This window comes from Physella acuta, unplaced genomic scaffold (assembly GCF_028476545.2).
Source record: "Physella acuta isolate Inbredline_101_S28 unplaced genomic scaffold, ASM2847654v3 ptg000335l, whole genome shotgun sequence".
NCBI lineage: Eukaryota > Metazoa > Mollusca > Gastropoda > Physidae > Physella > Physella acuta.
Genome location: NW_026731854.1, coordinates 1,665,815 through 1,687,741, shown reverse-complemented (window position 1 = coordinate 1,687,741; position 21,927 = coordinate 1,665,815). Strand labels below are relative to the sequence as shown.

Sequence of the window (21,927 nt, the reverse complement as noted above, 5' to 3'; positions counted from 1 at the left end):
TCTACGTTCAACATCGGTGTGCACCATATAGATCTGTATCATTAACAACACGTTCATATTCAATTGCGCATTATTTTGAGTTTATTTGTACTTTCTTGTATACATAGAATTATAGAGGAAGTATTATAATCGTGAAAATAATCGTAATCGAGATTTTCACAAATCTCGAAGTTTTTAGCGCAATTTCCATTCTGGAGAATTGCGTTTATTAACCCGTCATTTCTGGATGTATGAATGTATGAATGAATGGATGTGTGTCTTTAAGTCGTATCTCCTCCTCAACGAAGCAATATCGAGGACAAGTTCCAAAAGCAAATGTTAAGCAAGTTCCGAGGATGATTGTGGGCCTAAAAAAATCCGGAACTCCTTCCTGGATTTCCCGGAAAAGCCAAAAAACCTCGAAAAAATGCAGTTTTTTGCTCATATCTCGGCAACCAGACCACTTTGCGACTTGAAACATTTACCAATCGATTCCTGCCATAATTTAGAACAATATTGCCGAAGAAAGTTTTCAAAAATATCCTTTCGTTCGGTCACAAATTTTTTTTTTTAATTAATTAAAATTTGGACCGAATTAGTAGGCATTTTTATCCAACCACACCACACGCGTCATCACGTTCAATAGCTGCGCCATCATGTTCAATGGCTGCGACATCACGTTCGGTAGCTAGGCGCGCAATGGTTTTTAGTCATGTAACGCTATTGTAAATAAAACATGTAAAATACTGAAATTTTCTTTTAATAAAAAAACGTTTTAATAACTAACCAATGGTTTTACTAACCCTGCTCTTGATTTACGCTACGACAGAGCTATTTTTAGATAACATAAGGAAATTGCGCTAAAATTGTCACTAGACTTTTTAATTACCTTGTTTACTTCCCAGGATCGAAAAAACAATAGTTCTGCGATCTTGTCTGTATGTCTGTGTGTAAACGTGATAACTTGGCTACAGTCAAGTTAGTTGCACGAAATTTCATAAGCCCTGCATACTATTTGAAAATCTAGGCTTTTACAAGACATTTTTTTTTAGATTCACTGCCTCTGTCTGTCTGTCGTCAGTCTAGATCGAAACACCGGAGCGAAAATTCGGACACTTCTAACTGACAGATACGGTTCTTAGTTAGTACGTGAGTCAAGACATGAAGGCAATGCAATCAGAATTTAAATTTGACTTAATTGGATGCCTAATTAATTTTTTTATGAATTAATTAAAATTTGGAAAAAATTAGTAGGCATGTCTATCCAACCACACCACACGCGTCATCACGTTCAATAGCTGCGCCATCACGTTCAATAGGCGCGCAATGGTTTTTAGTCATGTAACTCTATTGTAAATAAGACATGTAAAGTACTGAAAAAAATTCATAAAAAACGTTTTAATAACAAGCTTTTATGTAATAATGCACTAAAAGGTAGAAAATAAATTATACACTACTAATTTAAAATACTATAAAGAAAAGCGTGGGTCTCTTCTCAAATATTAGTAACGGTATCCAATAGCTACTAAAGTGACCCACGCTTTTCTTTATAGTAATTTAAATAGTAGTGTATAATTTATTTTCTACTTTTTACATAAAAGTTTGTTATTAAAACGTTTTTATGAATTTTTTTCTCAAACTTTGATCGCTTTCGGGTAACCAAAAATAGTACTTGCTCTTTTCCGGTTCTGCGAAAACTAAATAATTTGATTACCATTTGAGTTATTATTACATCATGTAGGCCTACACACAATTTCTGTAACATTTCAAGCGATTGTTATTAACCGAAAAATGCACTTTTATTTAACTTCAATGATAACAAGATGACGTAAGTACCGTTCCATTTTTACTTTCTCGTATACAGAGTATAGAGGAAGTATTGTAAGCGTACACAAAAATCACATGAAATATTGACAGTTTTCCCCGTTTTCAACATCAAAACTTCATTATATACTAAGTATAGGGGACTTATTTTAATCGGGCAAAAATAATAAATCTAGATTTATCAAAATTTAGGCGTTTTATGCGCAATCAAGTTGGAAAAACTGGGCTTCGCAATTCTGTCCGCATATATATATATATATATATATATATATATATATATATATATATATATATATATATATATATATATATATATATATATGTGTGTGTGTGTGTGTCTATAAACACGATAACTTTAGTACCATTACAGCTAGGTTGAAGAAATTTCATTTATAAATATAATTATTATTTCAAATTTGTAGTTCTGTATCAACTTTTCAGCAATTTTCGGTAACCGGAAGTAGAAATTATTCTACTTTCAATTTTTCAAAAACCTATAAATTGAGTACTATTTCAGATAGATAATTGAAATTTCACGTCAGTAAAAGATTTAATTCTCCGACTCCTATCAAATTTTGAGAAATTTCCGTTGACCGGAAGTAGTAATTTTAGCTATTTCCGATTTCTCAAAAACGCATGTGAATTTATAAAGTACCAATAATATTCCACACTATTATCCACATTTTATTTGGCGTTAACTTGGTGTGCAATTCTTTTTTTTTCTACGAGATTTTATTCTATTTTAAAAAGTTTAAGTATTCAAAATTGATTAAAAATCATGTCTATATCCCGAGTTGCCATCCCCTGTTGTTTCATATAAGAATATTCGAGGAAGTTTAGGGGAGATCACTCCCGGTTTATTTCCTGTTCTAAAATATCGATAAGTTGAGTAGACTTACAGTTTCGTATTAGGTGGACGAAATGTTTTAAATAGGTATAAGATCTTATTCTATTGATTTTGTCAAATTTTGATTTATTTTAGGTAATTGAAAATAGTACTTTACTGTATTTTCCGATTCCTAAGAAAAATTTCAATGATTTGTTTCAAACTTTCCTCTTAGTTCAAGACTTGATAACAGTGCACTAAGACGTAAAATGTGACTAAATAAAATCTTCAAATGACTTTTAAAAATTTACTAAAGATTCTTTTTAAAGTAGTATTATTTCGGCTTAATTATGCATACAATGTTTACTTTTTTTTTCTCGATTTTATTCTATGTTCACAAGCTTTTATTTAAATTGCTTCTTCTGTCTCTCTGTTTCCCTGTCTATCTGTCTGTCGTCATAGATCGAAACTGCCGAGCAAATTTCAAGCAAGGTAAGGGGTACTACTATAATCAGCGATAAAACTGCAGCAGGCGCAGCCGCCGGCGCCCCGTAGATTGCGCGACCCGGAGCACCCAGGGCTCCCCTGTGAGCACTATGGCGCCTATGTTAGTTTTAAAAAAGACAAGACACTAAACACATGAAGGGCAACAATAATCGTTGACTTTATCGAATCAGGCGCGTCCTCCGGCGCCACGGCAGATGGCGATTTGGCGCCCCTGGCTATACCGTGAGCACCATGGCGCCCACGTTCATTTTAAACAGTGAGATAAAGTATGGATACAATAGGGCATTATCGTCGTTCACTAAACATAACCACGTTAGACCATATATCAATCAAAATAAGTCTTTGGCTGGCTTTGTCTTTTATAGAAATCCAAACTTCTAAACGGATGGGGTTTATTTTTAACACACTGGTGCATTATAAAGCTGGAAATGTGCACACTTTCTGGCTAAATTTAGTGAAATTTCAAATTGTGTTTAATTTTTCAAATATTTGTATAGGTAATATAGACGACCTGATTTTGACCATTTTAAGATCTTCATAATTTATTTATATATCACACCGTTCGGCGCCGATACTATTTAGTTTCTTATGTATAGACTTATCAATTTCCTATTTAATATTTATTTAACATTCTCCAAATAATATCGGGTATGAGGATATAATAAAATTAGATATTTTCATAATTTTAAGTGCTTCTATCATTATAATTCATGTTTCAATTTTTACTTCCTCGTATATACGAAGTAGGCCTATAGAAAAAGTCTTGTAATTGTGAAAAAAAGTTAATAAAAAGTCTAGCGACAATTTAAGCGCAATTTCCTTATGTTATCTAAAAATAGATAGTGATTAAGTTTGTTGTTAAAAAATGTGAAAAAATGATTAGGCCTAGCGAAACAAAACCTTATAATTGTAACTCCCTATCACTCTCATATATAAATAAATTAATAGGGTACAAAAATAACGTTTGAATTAATAAGTAAACAAGTTATTTTTGCGCTAAAAACAAGACAACTATATTAACCTATATCAACGGAAATAGTTTTATTTTAACGAGTAGGCCTACACGATGCTCAGTTTAAAAAGTAAATATCATCCTAGGCCTACACGATGCTCAGTTTAAATGTTCTTTATTAATTTTTTGTGACCGAACGAAAGGATATTTTTGAAAACTTTCTTCGGCAATATTGTTCTAAATTATGGCAGGAATCGATTGGTAAATGTTTCAAGTCGCTAAGTGGTCTGGTTGCCGAGATATGGGCCAAAAACTGCATTTTTTCGAGGTTTTTTGGCTTTTCCGGGAAATCCAGGAAGGAATTCCGGATTTTTTAAGGCCCAGTATCATCCTCGGAACTTGCTTAACATTTGCTTTTGAAACTTGTCCTCGATATTGCTTCGTTGAGGAGGAGATACGACTCAAAGCTGCGCACATCCATCCATCCATCCATACAGAAATGACGAGTTAATAATCGCAATTCCTGTTAGGAAATTGCGCTAAAAAATAATTAAAAAATTGAGATTTTTGCAAATTTCGACGTTTTACACCAACCTGAGTTGGAAAAACATAGTTTTGCAATTTTGTCTTATGTCTCTGTGTGTGTGTGTGTGTGATATGTGTAAGTGTCTGTAAACACGATAACATGAGTACAGTTACAGCTAGGTTGATGAAATTGCACATATAAGTATTATATAAAAATCGTACATCAGTATGAAATTTTGAGCTATTTCCGATAACCGGAAGTTAAACTTTTTCTACATTAAATTTTTCAAAAGCCTATTACTTGAGTATTATTTCAGATAGATAAATGAAATTTCACATGTCAGTAAAAGATCTAGTTCTCAGCCTTCTTTCAAATTTTGAGTAATTTCCGTTGACCGGAAGTAGTAATTTTAGCTATTTTAGATTTCTCAAAAATTGCATGTGAATTTATAAAGTACTTATAATATTCCGCACTATTATAAACATTTTGTTTTGCGATCACTTGGTGTGCAATTCTTTTTCTACGAGATTCTATTCTATTTTAAAAAGTTTAAGTATTCAAAATTGATTAAAAATCATGTCTATATCCCGAGTTGCCATCCCCTGTTGTTTCATATAAGAATATTCGCGGAAGTTTAGGGGAGATCACTCACGGTTTATTTCCTGTTGTTTTGCGATCACTTGGTGTGCAATTCTTTTTCTACGAGATTCTATTCTATTTTAACAAGTTTAAGTAATGAAAACTAAATTAAAAATAATGTCTACTTCCCGAGTTGCCATTCTCTGTTGTTTTATATAAGAATATTCGAGAAAGTTTAGAGGAGATCACTCCTGGTTTACTTTTTTTAAAGACCTTAAAAGCTACATGGTTAACTAATTATTGTTTATTTTATCACTACTTAAGACCTCATTTACGCCATAATGTGGCGCGCAGCTTTAGCGCTAGGGCAATTTAGTATCTTACTAGACTACCCGTTATCATTAGATAACTGAGTTTCGGGGGTCATCCATAAATGACATCACAACTGTCACTTATCATCACAAAAAACGACACCGATTTTAGCTGAGCATGGGTCTGACCACACTATCCATTTATTGCATACTTAAATGAAAAGGACTGTTGAAAAATAATATTAGTGTTGGAACGTAATTTTAACATAGCAAACGGACGTAACGTTAAAGCTATAGCCGACAGAAAATTAGATATATAATGCGTTATACCACTGAATAGAGGAAACAAAATCTTCGATGGAAGCCGCCATTGTTGTTGTAAAAAGTAAATCAATCATGTGACGTCACTATTCACTATAAGTAAAGTCATTGTTCTGAACTTTTATAATTAATGTGGTTAATCTACCAATGAATAAATCAATACATTAATTAACGTCTTTAAATACAGTCTGTCTAAAAACAAAAATTACTATTTTACAGCTCTACACAAAGTGCAGATTCTCTCCAGTAACCAAGCTGACAAAAAAAAAATTAATACCTATTCAAACATGTAAACAAACTTGAGTTTTAGTAATATACTAGACTACCCGTCATCCCTTGGATAACTATGGGTTTGGGGGTCATCCATAAAAAAAATCACGTCTGTCACTATCGTCACAAAAAACCAGACCCCACATTCAAAAAGAGGTTTTTTTATCATTTAAAAACACCGAGTTCGGCTGAGCAATGGTCTGACCACACTATCCCTTCATATACTGAAGTCACAGGTGACCTACGCAACTCTAATTCACCTGCCTAGTATCCCGCCAAGTCTCAGACAACATGTTTTTATCGTTTAAAAAAAAACTATTCCGGCCGAGCATGTCTCTGACCACACTATCCCCTCATATGCTTAGGAAAAGAAACAGATGAACTCCACTTCAAAATGCCCTGTATCCCGTCAAGTTCAGAACATTCATTTTATCATTCACATCGAAAAAATAAAAATAATAATTTTTTTTAACATTGACGTGATGTGTCTAGAACCCGTGCCACACGCATGAAATCCTATTACACTAACAACTTAGCTATTTAGACTCGTGACGTCACAGATGTTTTTTATGGTATATTTTAATACTTTGAGTCTCCTTATGCAACTTAATTTAGGCCCTAACTGGATCTAGATTTAAGTCTAGTAACTTTCACATTAAATTTCATCTTAAATTAGCCAATTCCATAGCTAAACAAAACAAAGATTTATATAAAATAATAAAGGTCTGAAATAGTTTAGTATAGAAACTCATTATTATCTAGATCTAGATAAAATTATCTAGATTCTACGACTCGTTTGATTAAGTTTAGTTTTTGCGTAACTCTTGCTAGATCTAGATTAGGCCTACTCTAGATCTAGATAGATAAAGCACAAAGATTTATATCAAGTATTTAAGGACTAAAGTAGTTTAATACAGAAACTCAAAATTATATTATGATTTTAAAATGGATTTTATTTTTAACTAATTAATCTTTGGTTTGACCTAGATTCTAGATCTAGATCTATAAATAACTTTCTGGGACAGATTGTAGAGCTAGAGAACTTTATTGTAAAACTAAATGAAAAAGACAGTTGAATATCTGTATAAGTGTTAGAACGTAATAAATACAGCAAACGGACGTATTGTTAAAGTTATAGCCGACAGAAAATTAGCTTTATAACGCGTTAAAGATCTGAATAAGCAACGAAATCTTGTATTGGAGCCGCCATTTATTGTACTAAGAAGTAAAAAAATCAAGTGACGTCACTATTCACTCAAAGTAAAGTCGTTTTTCTAAACTTTTAAAATTAACTAGAATACCCGTCATCCGTTGGATAACTGTGGGCTTCGGGGGTCATCCATCAAAAAACATCACGTCTGTCACTCAGAGGCATAGCGAGCCTTCCCGGCGCCCGGGGACAAACTTTTCGATTTTAACCCCCCCCCACCCCCCAAGATTTCGATTTTCAACCCCCCCCCCTCAAACTTTTGATGTGCACCCCCCCCCCCACTCAAACTTTCGATTTGAACCTCCCTCAACCTTTCAATTTATTTTTCCAAACCATTTTGGCGCCCCAACATATGTCCCCCCCGCCCCCCCTCCACCTCCCCCCGCCTCCCCTTCCCCCCCCCCCGCCTCCACTCCCCTCCCGCCCCCCCCCCCTCCTCGCTACGCTACTGCAGTGTCACTTATCGTCACAAAAACAGACCCCACATTCAAAAATATGTTTCATATCTTTTAAAAACACCGAAAACACCGATTTCGGACTATCCCTTCATATACTGACGTCACATGTGACCTACTCAACTCTACTTCACCTGCCCAGTGTCCCGCCAAGTCTCAGACAACATGTTTTTATCGTTTAAAAAACGATTCCAGCCGAGCATGTCTCTGACCACACTATCCTTTCATATGCTTAGGACAAAGAAACAGATGAACTCTACTTCACCTGCCCTGTATCCTGCCAAGTTCAGATAGGCAACTTTATCATTCACATCTAAAAAAAAAAAAATTGAAAACAAAATATCATTGACATATTGGTCTAGAACCTGTACCACCCACATGAGAGCGGACTACGCTACGAACTTAGCTATTTACTCGTGACGTCACAAGTGAATTTTTTTACTATACTTTTGAGTCTCCGCGCATAGATCTAGATCTAAGTCTAGTAGTAGAATCTAGTAACTTTCAAATTAAATTTTATCTTAAATTAGCCAAACAAAGATTTATATAAAATAATTAAGGCCTGAAATAGATTCTAGATGTATTAAGGCCTGAAATAGATTCTAGATGTAGAATTTACATTCAGTCTAGATATAGAATTTACATTGAGTCTAGTGACCTAGATCTAGGCTAGATCTAGATCTAGGCTAGATTCATAACTTTCCTTCGACAGCTGAACTTTAGATCTAGAGAAATTTATTGTAAAACTAAATGAAAAAAGACAGTTTAAAATTTATATAAGTGTTGGAACGTAATAAATACAGCAAACGGACGTATTGTTAAAGTTATGACCTACAGAAAATTAGATTTAGAACGCGTTAAACTTTTGAATGGGAACACAATTTTCTTCGATAGACGCCGCCATTTTATTGTACTAAAGAGTAAACAAAAACCTGTGACGTCACTGTTTCCGTCGAGTCTAGTGGCTTTTCAAATCTTTTTTAAAAAATTGGGTTATTCTACGTATGAATAAATCAATAAATTAATTAACGTCTTTAAATAAATTTGTGATTAACAGTCTGTCTTAAAACAAATTTTTTTCTCTACCTACATACTATTTTACAGCTTTCCACGATGAGTGCAACCATGAGCAATAGTCAATCAGGCAAACAAAAAAAACAAACAAAAAAAAACAAACAAAAAAATAAATATTCAAACATGTAAACAAACTTGACTTTTAGTAGTATATAGATGTGATCAATCTACCAATGAATAGAATAAATCAATAAATTAATTAACGTCTTTAAATAAATTTGTGATTAACAGTCTGTCTGAAAACAAAAATTGTTCTCTACCTACATACTATTTTACAGCTCTACACATAGTGCAGATTCCCTCCTGTAGCCAAAAAAAAAATAAAAAAATGAATAAATATTCAAACATGATCCAAACTTGAGTTTTAGTAGTATAAAGATCCTAATATATAAAAGGCCATGTGCGCACTTCTCTCTCTCTCTCTCTCTCTCTCTCTCTGTCCGCAAAATATTTTCGCCGGATATCACGTCACAACCTTCAGCGATATACGGAGAACTTGATACGGACTTTTGTTGAAAATAATATGTTAGATGTTTTAAATGTATAACCACAATTTTATTTAAAGAAGAAAAATAAAAAATAAAGGCGTATTCGAATGTAGAAAAACAGTTTTAATTATGCAACAGGAAAAGCGTTTATAGTTGTGAAAAAGAACGCATAAAACTGTGACGTCACTAATGTTTATACATTAACTAATGACGTCATCTGCCGTGTTTAGAATAAAAAGAAATGAACTATTTCAATTAAATTTTATTTAGATCTACGTAGGCTATGAAATGTATAAAATACAATTTTTCCGACCTAAACTTATAGATGATAGTGTAATTAATAACACCACGCAGGTGGTGCGGGATCGAGACACACCAAGTCAAACTTTATTTTTTATTTTTTTATATGTGAATCTTCCGATTTTAGACTATCTATAAAGAAAGAAGCTACTTCATTCAAATTTGATTTAGATCTAGATCTATAGATCTACTCATCAAGACGGACGCTATGAAATATATACAATATTATCGGTCAAACTAATACAAATTACTTAAAAACAACATAATGACCATTGAATAGCCAGATTTTTAATGGAATCATTTAAGTCACTTAATCAGTGCAGAGTTTCTTCCAGGCATCTCTGTGGGGGGGGGGGGGGGGGGGGGGGGGAACAAGTCTACCGCCCCCCCCCCCCCCCCCCGAGCGAAATGAAATTTATATAGACCATATATACTTTTAACAGTGCCCCCCCCCCCGAAGAAAGTCCCTCCCCCCCCCCCCCTCCCTCCGGAGAAAAAAGTCTGGAAGAAACACAGAATCAGTGTGTGCCTGTGTTATGTTAGCTAATTATTAGTTTTTCTTGGCTTTGTCACTAATATCGTTCAGCGTGTAGTAAAACACATTGCGTTTTGACCAATAACTATTTCATTAATTATTTTTCTCAAACAAGTACATTTTAAAATATATAGGCCTATAATTCACGTGAAACGGGTACCAATGGCCAGAGTTTCTTCCAGGCATCTCTTCGGGGGGGGGGGGGGGCGAAGCCCCCCCCCGAAAAATCTTTACCGCCCCCCCGAACGAAATGAAATTTATATAAGTTATATAGAAAATATATACTTTTAACAGTGTCCGCCCCCCCGAAGAAAGTTTACCGCCCCCCCCCCGAAGATTTCAAGTGCCCCCCCGGAGAAAAAAGTCTGCAAAAACACTGCCAATGGCTAGTAGATAGATAGATAGATAGATAGATAGATAGATAGATAGATAGATAGATAGATAGATAGATAGATAGATAGATAGATAGATAGATAGATAGATAGATAGATAGATAGATAGATAGATAGATAGATAGATAGATAGATAGATAGATAGATAGATAGATAGATAGATAGATAGATAGATAGATAGATAGATAGATAGATAGATAGATAGATAGATAGATAGATAGATAGATAGATAGATAGATAGATAGATAGATAGATAGATAGATAGATAGATAGATAGATAGATAGATAGATAGATAGATAGATAGATAGATAGATAGATAGATAGATAGATAGATAGATAGATAGATAGATAGATAGATAGATAGATAGATAGATAGATAGATAGATAGATAGATAGATAGATAGATAGATAGATAGATAGATAGATAGATAGATAGATAGATAGATAGGTAGGTAGGTAGGTAGGTAGGTAGATAGCTACGCTCATGAACTAAATTTTTTGTTATGTTTATTATTTACAATTTACGATGGAAAGACGATTTTAAAATTCCAAAACCGGTATTCTACCTATGTCTACACCTACCTATGTCTACACCTACTTATGTCTACACATACCTATGTTTGCACCTACCTATATCTACATCTACCTATGTCTACACAGTTTTAGCGTTAAGGAATTAGAAAAACTAGGCTATCGCTTTAGAACAAAAACTCTAGCACGACTTGATCAGGCGATACAAAGTTTGAATCGTGACAACCTACATAATACTTTTGCCAGCGGGAGAGAAAGTGGAAACCTTATCGTGTAACTTTCTTTTTCAATATGCTAGGCACAGTTTTACAACTTTATTTTGGTAAGAAAAATAAAACTGTTTGTTAAAATAGTGACATCAGATAAAAACAACAACAGAAATATCAAACATGTACAATACGTCGTGCCAAACAATCACATAATTTTATCATTTAATTACATTTCTTTTCCAAATAGCTAGATATTACTAACAGTAAAAGTAAAGTTCACATTTTGAACCCGAAGGCCTATAGAGCAAGCGAAGTAGAGATCGACTGTTTCTATAGGTTTGGAATATGAAAGGATTGTGTGGTCAGCATTATGCCGAGCCTGTCTACCTACCTACCCACTCTACCACACACCCACCCACCCATCCGTCCGTTCATCCATCCATATCTATCTATCTATCTATCTATCTATCTATCTATCTATCTATCTATCTATCTATCTATCTATCTATCTATCTATCTATCTATCTATCTATCTATCTATCTATCTATCTATCTATCTATCTATCTATCTATCTATCTATCTATCTACCTACCTACCTAACTAACTACCTTTCTACCTACCTACCTATCTATCTAATCAACTGTCTAGAATATATATATATATATATATATATATATATATATATATATATATATATATATATATATATATATATATATATATATATATATATAATTGATTTGTACTTAAAACTTTGTCGACACAATTTCTAAATAACCAACTTTTTAAATATCTTAGTATTTAGCAGTTTTTACAAGCTTTTATTTAACTCACTCCCTCTGTCGTCAGTCTGTCTAGATCGAAACGCCCGAGTGAAATTTTTAACAAATCAAATAAACATTTTCTGGAATCACTAGGCTGTTCTACTACTATTTCCGCACTATTATGCTTATCTGTAGATTCGATCTAGAGAAATTTATTATATACTCAAATTAGAAGAACTGTTGAAAATTGATAATAGTGTAGGAACCTAATAAAAATAGCAAACGGACGGCGGAGCGAAATTGCAGGCACTTCTAATGACGGATACGGTTCATAGTTGGTACGTTGGTTAAGACATGAAGACAATGCAACATGATATTTAATTTGACTTAATTGGTCGTCTGATTCATTTTTTATGAATTAATTAAAATTGTGTCCAAAGTAGTTGGCTGTCTCATCAACTATTCCGCACTATTAGACTATGTCATCACGTTCATTGGGTGCGCAATTGTTTTAAGTCATGCAAGTCTATTTAATTAAAAATGTAAAGTAGGATTTTTTTTTCATAAAAACGTCTTAATAACAAGCTTTTATGTAGGCCCTACTAATACACTAAAAAGAACAAAATAAATTAGTTGCTTTAAATATATAGTAATATAATAAACTACTATTTATATAACTATAAAGAAAAGCGTGTGTCGCTTCCTAAATATTAGTAAAAGTATCCAATAGATAATATAGTGACCCACGCTTTTCTTTTTGTTATATAAATAGTAGTGTATTATATTACTTTATATTGAAAGAAACTAATTTATTTTCTACTTTTTTAGTGCATTAGTACAATAGATAATTAAGTGACCCTCGCTTTTCTTTATAGTAGTTATTTAAATAGTAGTGTATCGTTTATTCTCTACTTTTTAGTGCATTGTAACATAAAAGCTTGTTGGTAAAACGTTTTTATGAGGTTTTTTTTGCAGGCTTTTACCTAGATCTAATTGGGTTTTGTTTTCGTGTCTGTCGTGCTTTTTCGTGCTTCGTCATAGGTCGAAACTGGCGATCGAAATATTGACCACTGCTAATGGACCGATTTCTTTCAAACTTAGCTTGTGTGTTAAGATCTGATGATAATGAATTGTGAAATCAAATTTGATTTAATTGAATTGTTAACTAATTTTTAAAGAATTACTTAGAATTTCCTATAAAAAGCACTATTTTCCTCGCAATTAAACGATTATTGTTTGTGTTCATTCGGTCATTTTAGTCATTCTTTTCTGTTGTATTAAAAAACAGTATTGAGAAAAATTAATAAAAAACGTTTTAACAACAAGCTTTTATATAATTATGAACTAAATATTAGAAAATAAATAATGTATCATTATTTAAATAACTATAAAGAAAAGTGTTACAGCTGTTAATACAAAACTCTATTGGTCACTTCAATTCACTTCATTATCATTAGAACTCTAAAAGCGAAACAAAATGGAACTTCGCGGAACACTATTGAAATTGGATACTACTGTTTGTTACTTTTGTTTCATTTTAATCACTGCTTTCATTTTTTGATGGACTTTTCGGCACGCTTACCTTACTTTCACCTGTTCGACTTATAAAAATAAATTCTGTTTCTTTTCTTCGAAATGTACATACGGCGATAATCCGGTTCCCCGTATTACAAATGCTTCTTTTATTTTTTCAAAACAACAGCTCGTACTTTTAAAAGCATATGTACGTTAAGGCACTCGTATGTCGATATACCATTATGAATATATATATATATATATATATATATATATATATATATATATATATATATATATATATATATATATATATATATATATATACATATACATACATATATGTATATATATATATATATTAACAAATACATATTCAAACACACACACACACACACACATATATATATATATATATATATATATATATATATAGGCCTACATATATAGGGCATATATATGCATATATGGTGCATATATATATATACATATAAATATAGACATATATAGGGCATATATAAATACATATATTAAAACACACATATGAAGTATATATATATATATATATATATATATATATATATATATATATATATATATATCATTTATATTAATTACTCTATTCTCAATACAGTCGGTGTGGCCAATGCAGTTTTATATACTGATTTAAATTGCTCTGAAAATAGAAAGACTATTGTCCATTTGTTCGAATGGAAGTGGCGAGATATTGAAAATGAATGTCCATTTTTAGCACAAGCTGGCTACTGCGCTGTCCAGGTATAAAACAATAGTACATTTGTTAAATGCTTACATGAGTAACCGTTTCGTCATTGTGCCGACTTTAAAAACATTTTCATGGTCTATTGACTTGTTGAACAAATAATACTTTCTCTTAACCTAATGATTATTCTTGAGAATTAGAACCCAATTTCTTCTCATATTGTGCTACATATTCATCCAACCGTTATAAATGTAAGGTATTTATCAAAATAAATAGCCTCATAAACAAGTAGTAATTATGTTATGTAACCTTAAATTTTATTGCTATAGTTAATATAGGTTCTCATATGTGTACAGACCAGGGGTCGGCAACCGTTTGAAACTGAAGAGCCAAAAGATGCAATTTACAAAATTTACCAGTTTTTAAAGAGAAACTAACGTTTTTTTTTCAATATTTAATAATTAGCTTTAAATATGAAATATGAAATATTATTTATTCATATTTTTTAAAAATACACATGCTTCGCACAAAACATATTATAGTATTTTAGCTTGCTCTGCTAGAATAATAAAATTAGTAATCATACAATATAATTATAATCATTGAATATTTACATTAGTTACATCAATGGGAGGATTGACCTTGCATGATGTTTGAAAGTTTGTTTAAATCTGGCTCATAACTTCTTGTTTTAGGAGGTTTCAAGCACGCCTGTTAATTGGCTTCTTACTTAACTTTTTATTATATTCATGTAAGAGAACTATTGCTAGCACAAATATGTTGACCTAAAGATCGTCAGCACTCCAGATGTCAACTTCTCCACGTTACCATCCTGCAAATCTATTCCATGCGTCACGTATGATTGCCTCAACTCGCGATATTTCTTTTACAGCTGTCCAGTTCTGCAGCGTAACGTGCATGTTTTATTGGACCTTCAACTATTTTTACTTGCTCTTGCGTTCTGTGAATTTTCCGCTCCACAAATGAGTCGTTTTCAAATCCAGCAATTGCATTTGAAGCGAACCAGCATCAATTCCAAATAGCTCAAAGTTAAACTTAAACTCATTTGTTTTTGTTTTGAGAGAGTCTACTATGAACGTCAGAGTACTTGCATTTGTTTTGAATTGCTCACATCTCTCAGTGAATCAATCCTTCATTTTGTTTGTAGTAATGCTGAAGCAATTCATGCTATTAGTTGCATTGGTTTCTAGATATTTTTTTCAGATTTTTCGAAATCAAGTAATTTACCGCTCTCCGTGTCTTCAACAACAAAAAAAAGTATTTTTTTTCGAAACATCCACTCCTCAAGCAAGGCAATGGCTGAGTTTTCCTTTCCTTGCAGTTTTACATTTAGCTCGATTATTTTCTTTGTGATATCCACCATGAAGTTGAATGTTTCAATTCGAAATTAACAGTTTAATAGAAAGTACATTGAAAATAGGGAGTAGGGCCTACCTAAATATTCTAATAGAATAGCGAATGTTTAATGTTTATGTTTATAATTATATAATTTATTACCGAGTGTTGCAGAACAATATTTTTATGAGTTTTGAAAATAAAATAAAATAATTATTAATATCTGTGCATGGAGCCGCAAGTTGCCGACCCCTGGTATAGGCAACCATTGCATGTGTAGTAAGCTAGAAGCTAGAGTTAGATTACATGTGTAGTACAAGGCAAACTGTTGTGATCTAGAAGACGTACCAGATAAGGTGTGTAGTATGCTAGAAATTGATATAGAAGGGAAAAAAGATGTTTAGTGAGTTAGGAGCTAGTTTAGGATAAGATGTGTAAAAACCTAAAAGTAGACTTTTTAAAATGTTGTGAGTTAGAAGCTAGTATAAGATTAGATTTGTAGTAAGTTGATACAGAGAAAAGATGTTAAGTAATTTAGGAACTATTATTAGATTAGATATGTAGTGAGTTAGGATGTAGTATAAGATTAGATGTGTAGTAAGTTAAGAGCTATTATAAGATTCGATGTGTAGTAAGTTAAGAGCTATTATAAGATTCGATGTGTAGTAAGTTAGGAGGTAGTAAAAGATTAGATGTGTAGTAAGTTAAAAGCTATTATAAGATTAGATGTGTAGTAAGTTAGGAGGTAGTTTAAGATTAGATGTGTTGTAAGTTAGGAGGTAGTATAAGATTAGATGTGTAGTAAGTTAAGAGCTATTATAAGATTAGATGTGTAGTAAGTTAGGAGGTAATATAAGATTAAATGTGTAGTAAGTTAGGAGGTATTATAAGATTAGATGTGTAGTGAGTTAGGAGGTAATATAAGATTAGATGTGTAGTAAGTTAGGAGGTATTATAAGATTAGATGTGTAGTAAGTTAGGAGGTAATATAAGATTAGATGTGTAGTAAGTTAGGAGGTATTATAAGATTTGATGTGTAGTAAGTTAAGAGCTATTATAAGATTAGGTGTGCAGTATGTCAGTGTATAATTCCCTTCTTCTATTCAGACGTCTGTTGTGACAGAAAATAAATATGAGGTGACCAGGCCGTGGTGGGAAAGGTATCAGCCTGTTAGTTACAAGATAATGACTAGATCTGGTACAGAGGAAGACTTTACACGAATGGTTCACACGTGCAACAATCATGGTATTAGGTAAGTTGCTCACTCTCAACGACGTCGAAAGTTGATCTTGCTTAAAGAAGAGAACAGTTATTGGAGAAAGCAACACGAAAATTGCAAAATAGGCCTTCGTACAGAGACTTAGCTAGGGTAGTGCGAAATACATGGTCCCTATAAGTGTATTGGGGTGACATCATATATATATATATATATATATATATATATATATATATATATATATATATATATATATATATATATATATAAACAGAGGCTGACCGATAGTTTATCCATAAGGCCAATTCCTTTACCCAGGTTTATGGAAAAAAATGAGCCAGATGTAAAGAGCATCTATCTATCTATCTATCTATCTACCTACCTACCTACCTACCTACCTACCTACCTACCTACCTACCTACCTACCTACCTACCTACCTACCTATCTATCTATCTATCTATCTATCTATCTATCTATCTATCTATCTATCTATGTATCTTACAAGAACGCTCTAGAGAAAACACAAGCAATTTAAAAACTTTCACAGTGAAACGAAAACGAAATATGACGTCACATTTAACATAGAGTAAAAAATAATATCAAGCCGCAGAGTGAACACAATAATATGACGTCATTGATTCTCGAGTAAACATTGAATAAAAAGGCAATTTTGTCTAATCTAAGTGGTTTGCGTGAAGAGTTTCTTTCATACAATTCTTCGGGTAGGTGCGAAGCCCCACCCCCGCGTAAGAACGTCTGAGCCCCCCCCCCCTTCCCAACTCAAAAGAAATTTCTTCATCGATACTCTATAATAAAATTACCGCCTAATTAATGTGTCTAATCTAAAAAGTGGTTTTCTTGCAATTTCTTTAATGCACTTCTTCGGGTAGTGGCTAAGCGCGACATCAGTGTTTCTTTCAGACTTTTTCCTCCCCGGAGGGGGGAACTTTTTCTAATCTAAAAAGTGTTTAGCGTGCAGTTTTTTTTTCAAGAATCTCTTCCGGTAGGGGCGAAGCCTCGCCCAGATTCTTCCTTTAGTTTGTATGATCTACAAATGCGACCAGTGTTTCTTTCAGACTTTTTCCTCCCCGGATAGGGGTGGGGGTACTTGAAATTTTCGGGGGCGGGGGTAGAATTTTCTGGGAGGGGACGGACACTGGAAAAAGTATATAATTATATTTCGTTGAATGGTACGGTAGACATGTTTTGGAGTGCGTGTGTGGGGTGGGGGGGGGGGGCGAAGCCCCCTCCTCCCAAGTAGAGTTGCCTGAAAGAAACTCTACGTGCGACTTTTGTCATGAATGAGATTAGGTGCATGGTTTAGGGATATGCCTATGACTATATTTTGTATAAATTAAAGTACCGATTCTGGATAAAAATCCGTGTTCAATGTCATTTTTTCGTTTCCGGTTAAATTAAATTAAGGTGGTGATTTTGGTTTTGGTTTTAGTTTAGAGAAAATAGACAGCACTATCTACCTAGCGCCCGTTGTATCCTTCCTCAACGGGCCATTTTTCTCGTTAACAATGTTTATATAGGGAATTCGGACTGGTAATTTCTAAAAGCCTTCCGAAGTTTTCCCGAAGATAACGCTTAATTTTTAGTGACCTCCGCGGGCAATTCTACGACCTCAGGAGTTATGATTGGGTTTGTACATCCAGATATTTGTATTTTTTTTTTCAAAAACGGTACTATGTTTATATAAGGAAATATGGCCTCTGGTCAGTTAAAACTATGTTCCGAAGCACCATTTTTTTCTGACCCCCTGGGGCTCATGTATTATTACCTCAAGAGTTTTCAAAGGGTTCCTACCTGGGAATATTTTTAGGATATATAGCTTATATAAGGAGAATTTCACTCTCGGTCACTTTTTACCCCTCGATATAAAATATATATACTAGCGTACCTGTCCCCGCGCGTTGCCGCGGGGACAGAAGAAAATCTGACGAAATATATAAGAAGGGTTTCATTAATGCGTTACCAATCCTGTGTTCTTAGACGCGTGACCTTGTTTTCTAAAACTGAGTTATTTAATTGTAAACAATGCATGCGCTTGGATCATAATTATCGAGACACGGGTTTTACCTACACTACCGCATGAAAACCTTGAGTGTACGTTAATCACTTAGCGAAAAAAATGAGGTAAAACACACTTCGATGACCACCCATGTGTCAAGGAAGTAGATGGGCGCTCTCGGGAGCCCCCATTTACACTACCGCAGAGGCGCCGCGTACGGCCCCTGGCTACTTATAACTAACCTAGGCGCCAATGTGCTTAGAGGATAACCCAGAGCGCCACATAGAATCCTGAAACTCTGATTCAGATTGCGTCATTCACTAAAGTGACACAAATCAAGAGGATTTTTTCTTTAACATGTAGAAACAAGTAATTAAAAAAAGTCTAGTGACAATTTTAGCGCAATTTCCTTGTGTTATTTAAAAATAGCTCTGTCGTAGCGTAAATCAAGAGCAGGGTTAGTAAAACCATTGGTTAGTTATTAAAACGTTTTTTATTAAATTTTTTTCAGTATTTTACATGTTTTATTTACAATAGAGAGTAACATGACTAAAAACCATTGCGCGCCCAGCTACCGAACGTGACGTCGCAGCCATTGAACGTGATGGCGCAGCTATTGAACGTGATGACGCGTGTGGTGTGGTTGCATAAAATGCCTACTAATTCGGTCCAAATTTTAATTAATTTAAAAAAATGTTGTGACCAAACAAAAGGATATTTTTGAAAACTTTTGGAACTAGTCCTCGATATTGCTTCGTTGAGGAGGAGATACGACTTAAAGCTGCGGACACACATCCATCCATCCATTCATTCCCAGAAAAGACGAGTTAATAAACGCAATTCTCCAGAATGGAAATTGCGCTAAAAAGTTATTTGATGTTTTATAAACAGCAGTGTGACTGATGCCATTTGTTAGCATTACTAATGGTGTATTATTATAAGCTCAATTTTAATTTCTGATTGGATCGTCTAAAAATAGATGCTAATTGCATCATTCGCAGCGTGACGAAACTGTTTGGATTTTTTAACGCACAAAACGAAACAACCCACTTTATAATTTAACCTTGGTCAATTTTTCTGTTTATTAAAAATAAATTTATTACAGGGCCCTCAGCGGCGTATGTGAGCCTTTGTGGGACGAAACTGAAATTTTTGTTCGCAGCCAAATAACACCCTATCAGGACACGCCTGATTCAATTTAGTGAGCGAATGTAACGCCCCATCTTATCCATTGTCTATCATACTGTTTAAAACGAACGTAGTCTCCATATCGCTCACGGGAAAGACCAGGGCGCCAAATTGCACCCTCCCGTGGCGCCGCCCTTGCGAAAAAATTAAAAAAAGATTTGTTTTGCAAAACACTTCCTCTAGTGTTCTAACAACTCATTAAAATTTCATGGCGATCAGATGAACGGTGTAAAACAGCAATCGACCTTATTTTTATATACCGAAAAATCTCACCTTCCCGGGGCGCCGTCCTTGAAAAATTAAAAAAAGATTTTTTTTTTTTTTACAGAAACCTCACCTGGGATGTTCTAATCAACTCCCCAATGTTTAATGGAGATGGGACGAACTGTGTTAAATCGCAATCGCCTTTTATTTTTATCTACCGTAGATAGAGAAAAAAAAAATCGCGTCCTATCGGGGCGCTACCCTAGGGATATTCTCAACAACTTCTCAAAGTTTCAAGGCGATGTGATGATGATAGGTGTAGTAATGCATATAAGACAAAGAAAAAAACAGACAGGCACATACACACATTGCTTTATATATATATATATATATATATATATATATATATATATATATATATATATATATATATATATAGCCTATATATATATATATATATATATATATATATATATATATATATATATATATATATATAAAGATAGATAGATAGATAGATAGATAGATAGATAGATAGATAGATAGATAGATAGATAGATAGATAGATAGATAGATAGATAGATAGATAGATAGATAGATAGATAGATAGATAGATAGATAGATAGATAGATAGATAGATAGATGGATGGATGGACGGACGGACGGACGGACGGACGGACGGACGGACGGACGGACGGACGGACGGACGGACGGACAGACAGACAGACAGACAGACAGACAGACAGACAGACAGACAGATAGACAGATAGACAGATAGACAGATAGACAGATAGACAGATAGACAGATAGACAGATAGACAGATAGACAGATAGATAGATAGATAGATAGATAGATAGATAGATAGATAGATAGATAGATAGATAGATAGATAGATAGATAGATAGATAGATAGATAGATAGATAGATAGATAGATAGATAGATAGATAGATAGATAGATAGATAGATAGATAGATAGATAGATAGATAGATAGATAGATAGATAGATAGATAGATAGATAGATAGATAGATAGATAGATAGATAGATAGATAGATAGATAGATAGATAGATAGATAGATAGATAGATAGATAGATAGATAGATAGATAGATAGATAGATAGATAGATAGATAGATAGATAGATAGATAGATAGATAGATAGATAGATAGATAGATAGATAGATAGATAGATAGATAGATAGATAGATAGATAGATAGATAGATAGATAGATAGATAGATAGATAGATAGATAGATAGATATAATTTATTTTCTTTTTTTTTAAATGTATTATACACATAAGCTGGTTATTAAAACGTTTTATGCATTTTTTTAAAGTGAAGGATTAAAACAAAGTTCACCATAAATTAGGCTGTGCCGAAAGTTTAAAAACGACGGACCAAGGGAAGGAACTCAAACAATTACTCACTTATATTAAAAAAATCACAGTTCATGAACCGCAAATATTAACATAAATAAGCCGCCATAACCCTCACTGATTCGCGGGAGTTTTAAAAGTTGATTGTGTTTAGAGTCTAAAACTAGATTTTAGATCAGAAGTAGACTCTATATCTGGACTATAAAGCCTTAAGTAGAGGGCAATGATTTCACTAGATCTAGATTCTAGTTTTATCAGGATTATTAGGAGAAGATT

General features: G+C 33.4%; 1 protein-coding gene across 6 annotated transcripts in view; it reads left to right on the top strand.

The window, feature by feature from the left end:
* The first annotated feature begins 11,288 nt into the window (after positions 1 to 11,288).
* Positions 11,289 to 21,927, top strand: part of LOC131940918 (alpha-amylase 1) — a 33,398-nt gene continuing 22,759 nt past the window's right edge. Inside the window, exons 1-3 of one of the 6 annotated variants that reach the window (XM_059299827.1) lie at positions 11,289 to 11,403; positions 14,205 to 14,347; positions 16,755 to 16,900. In XM_059299827.1, coding sequence (XP_059155810.1) covers positions 11,373 to 11,403; positions 14,205 to 14,347; positions 16,755 to 16,900 — 320 coding nt within the window. In that variant the 5' untranslated portion in view covers positions 11,289 to 11,372. The other 5 variants (XM_059299829.1, XM_059299830.1, XM_059299828.1 and 2 more) reach the window with 5 other exon arrangements.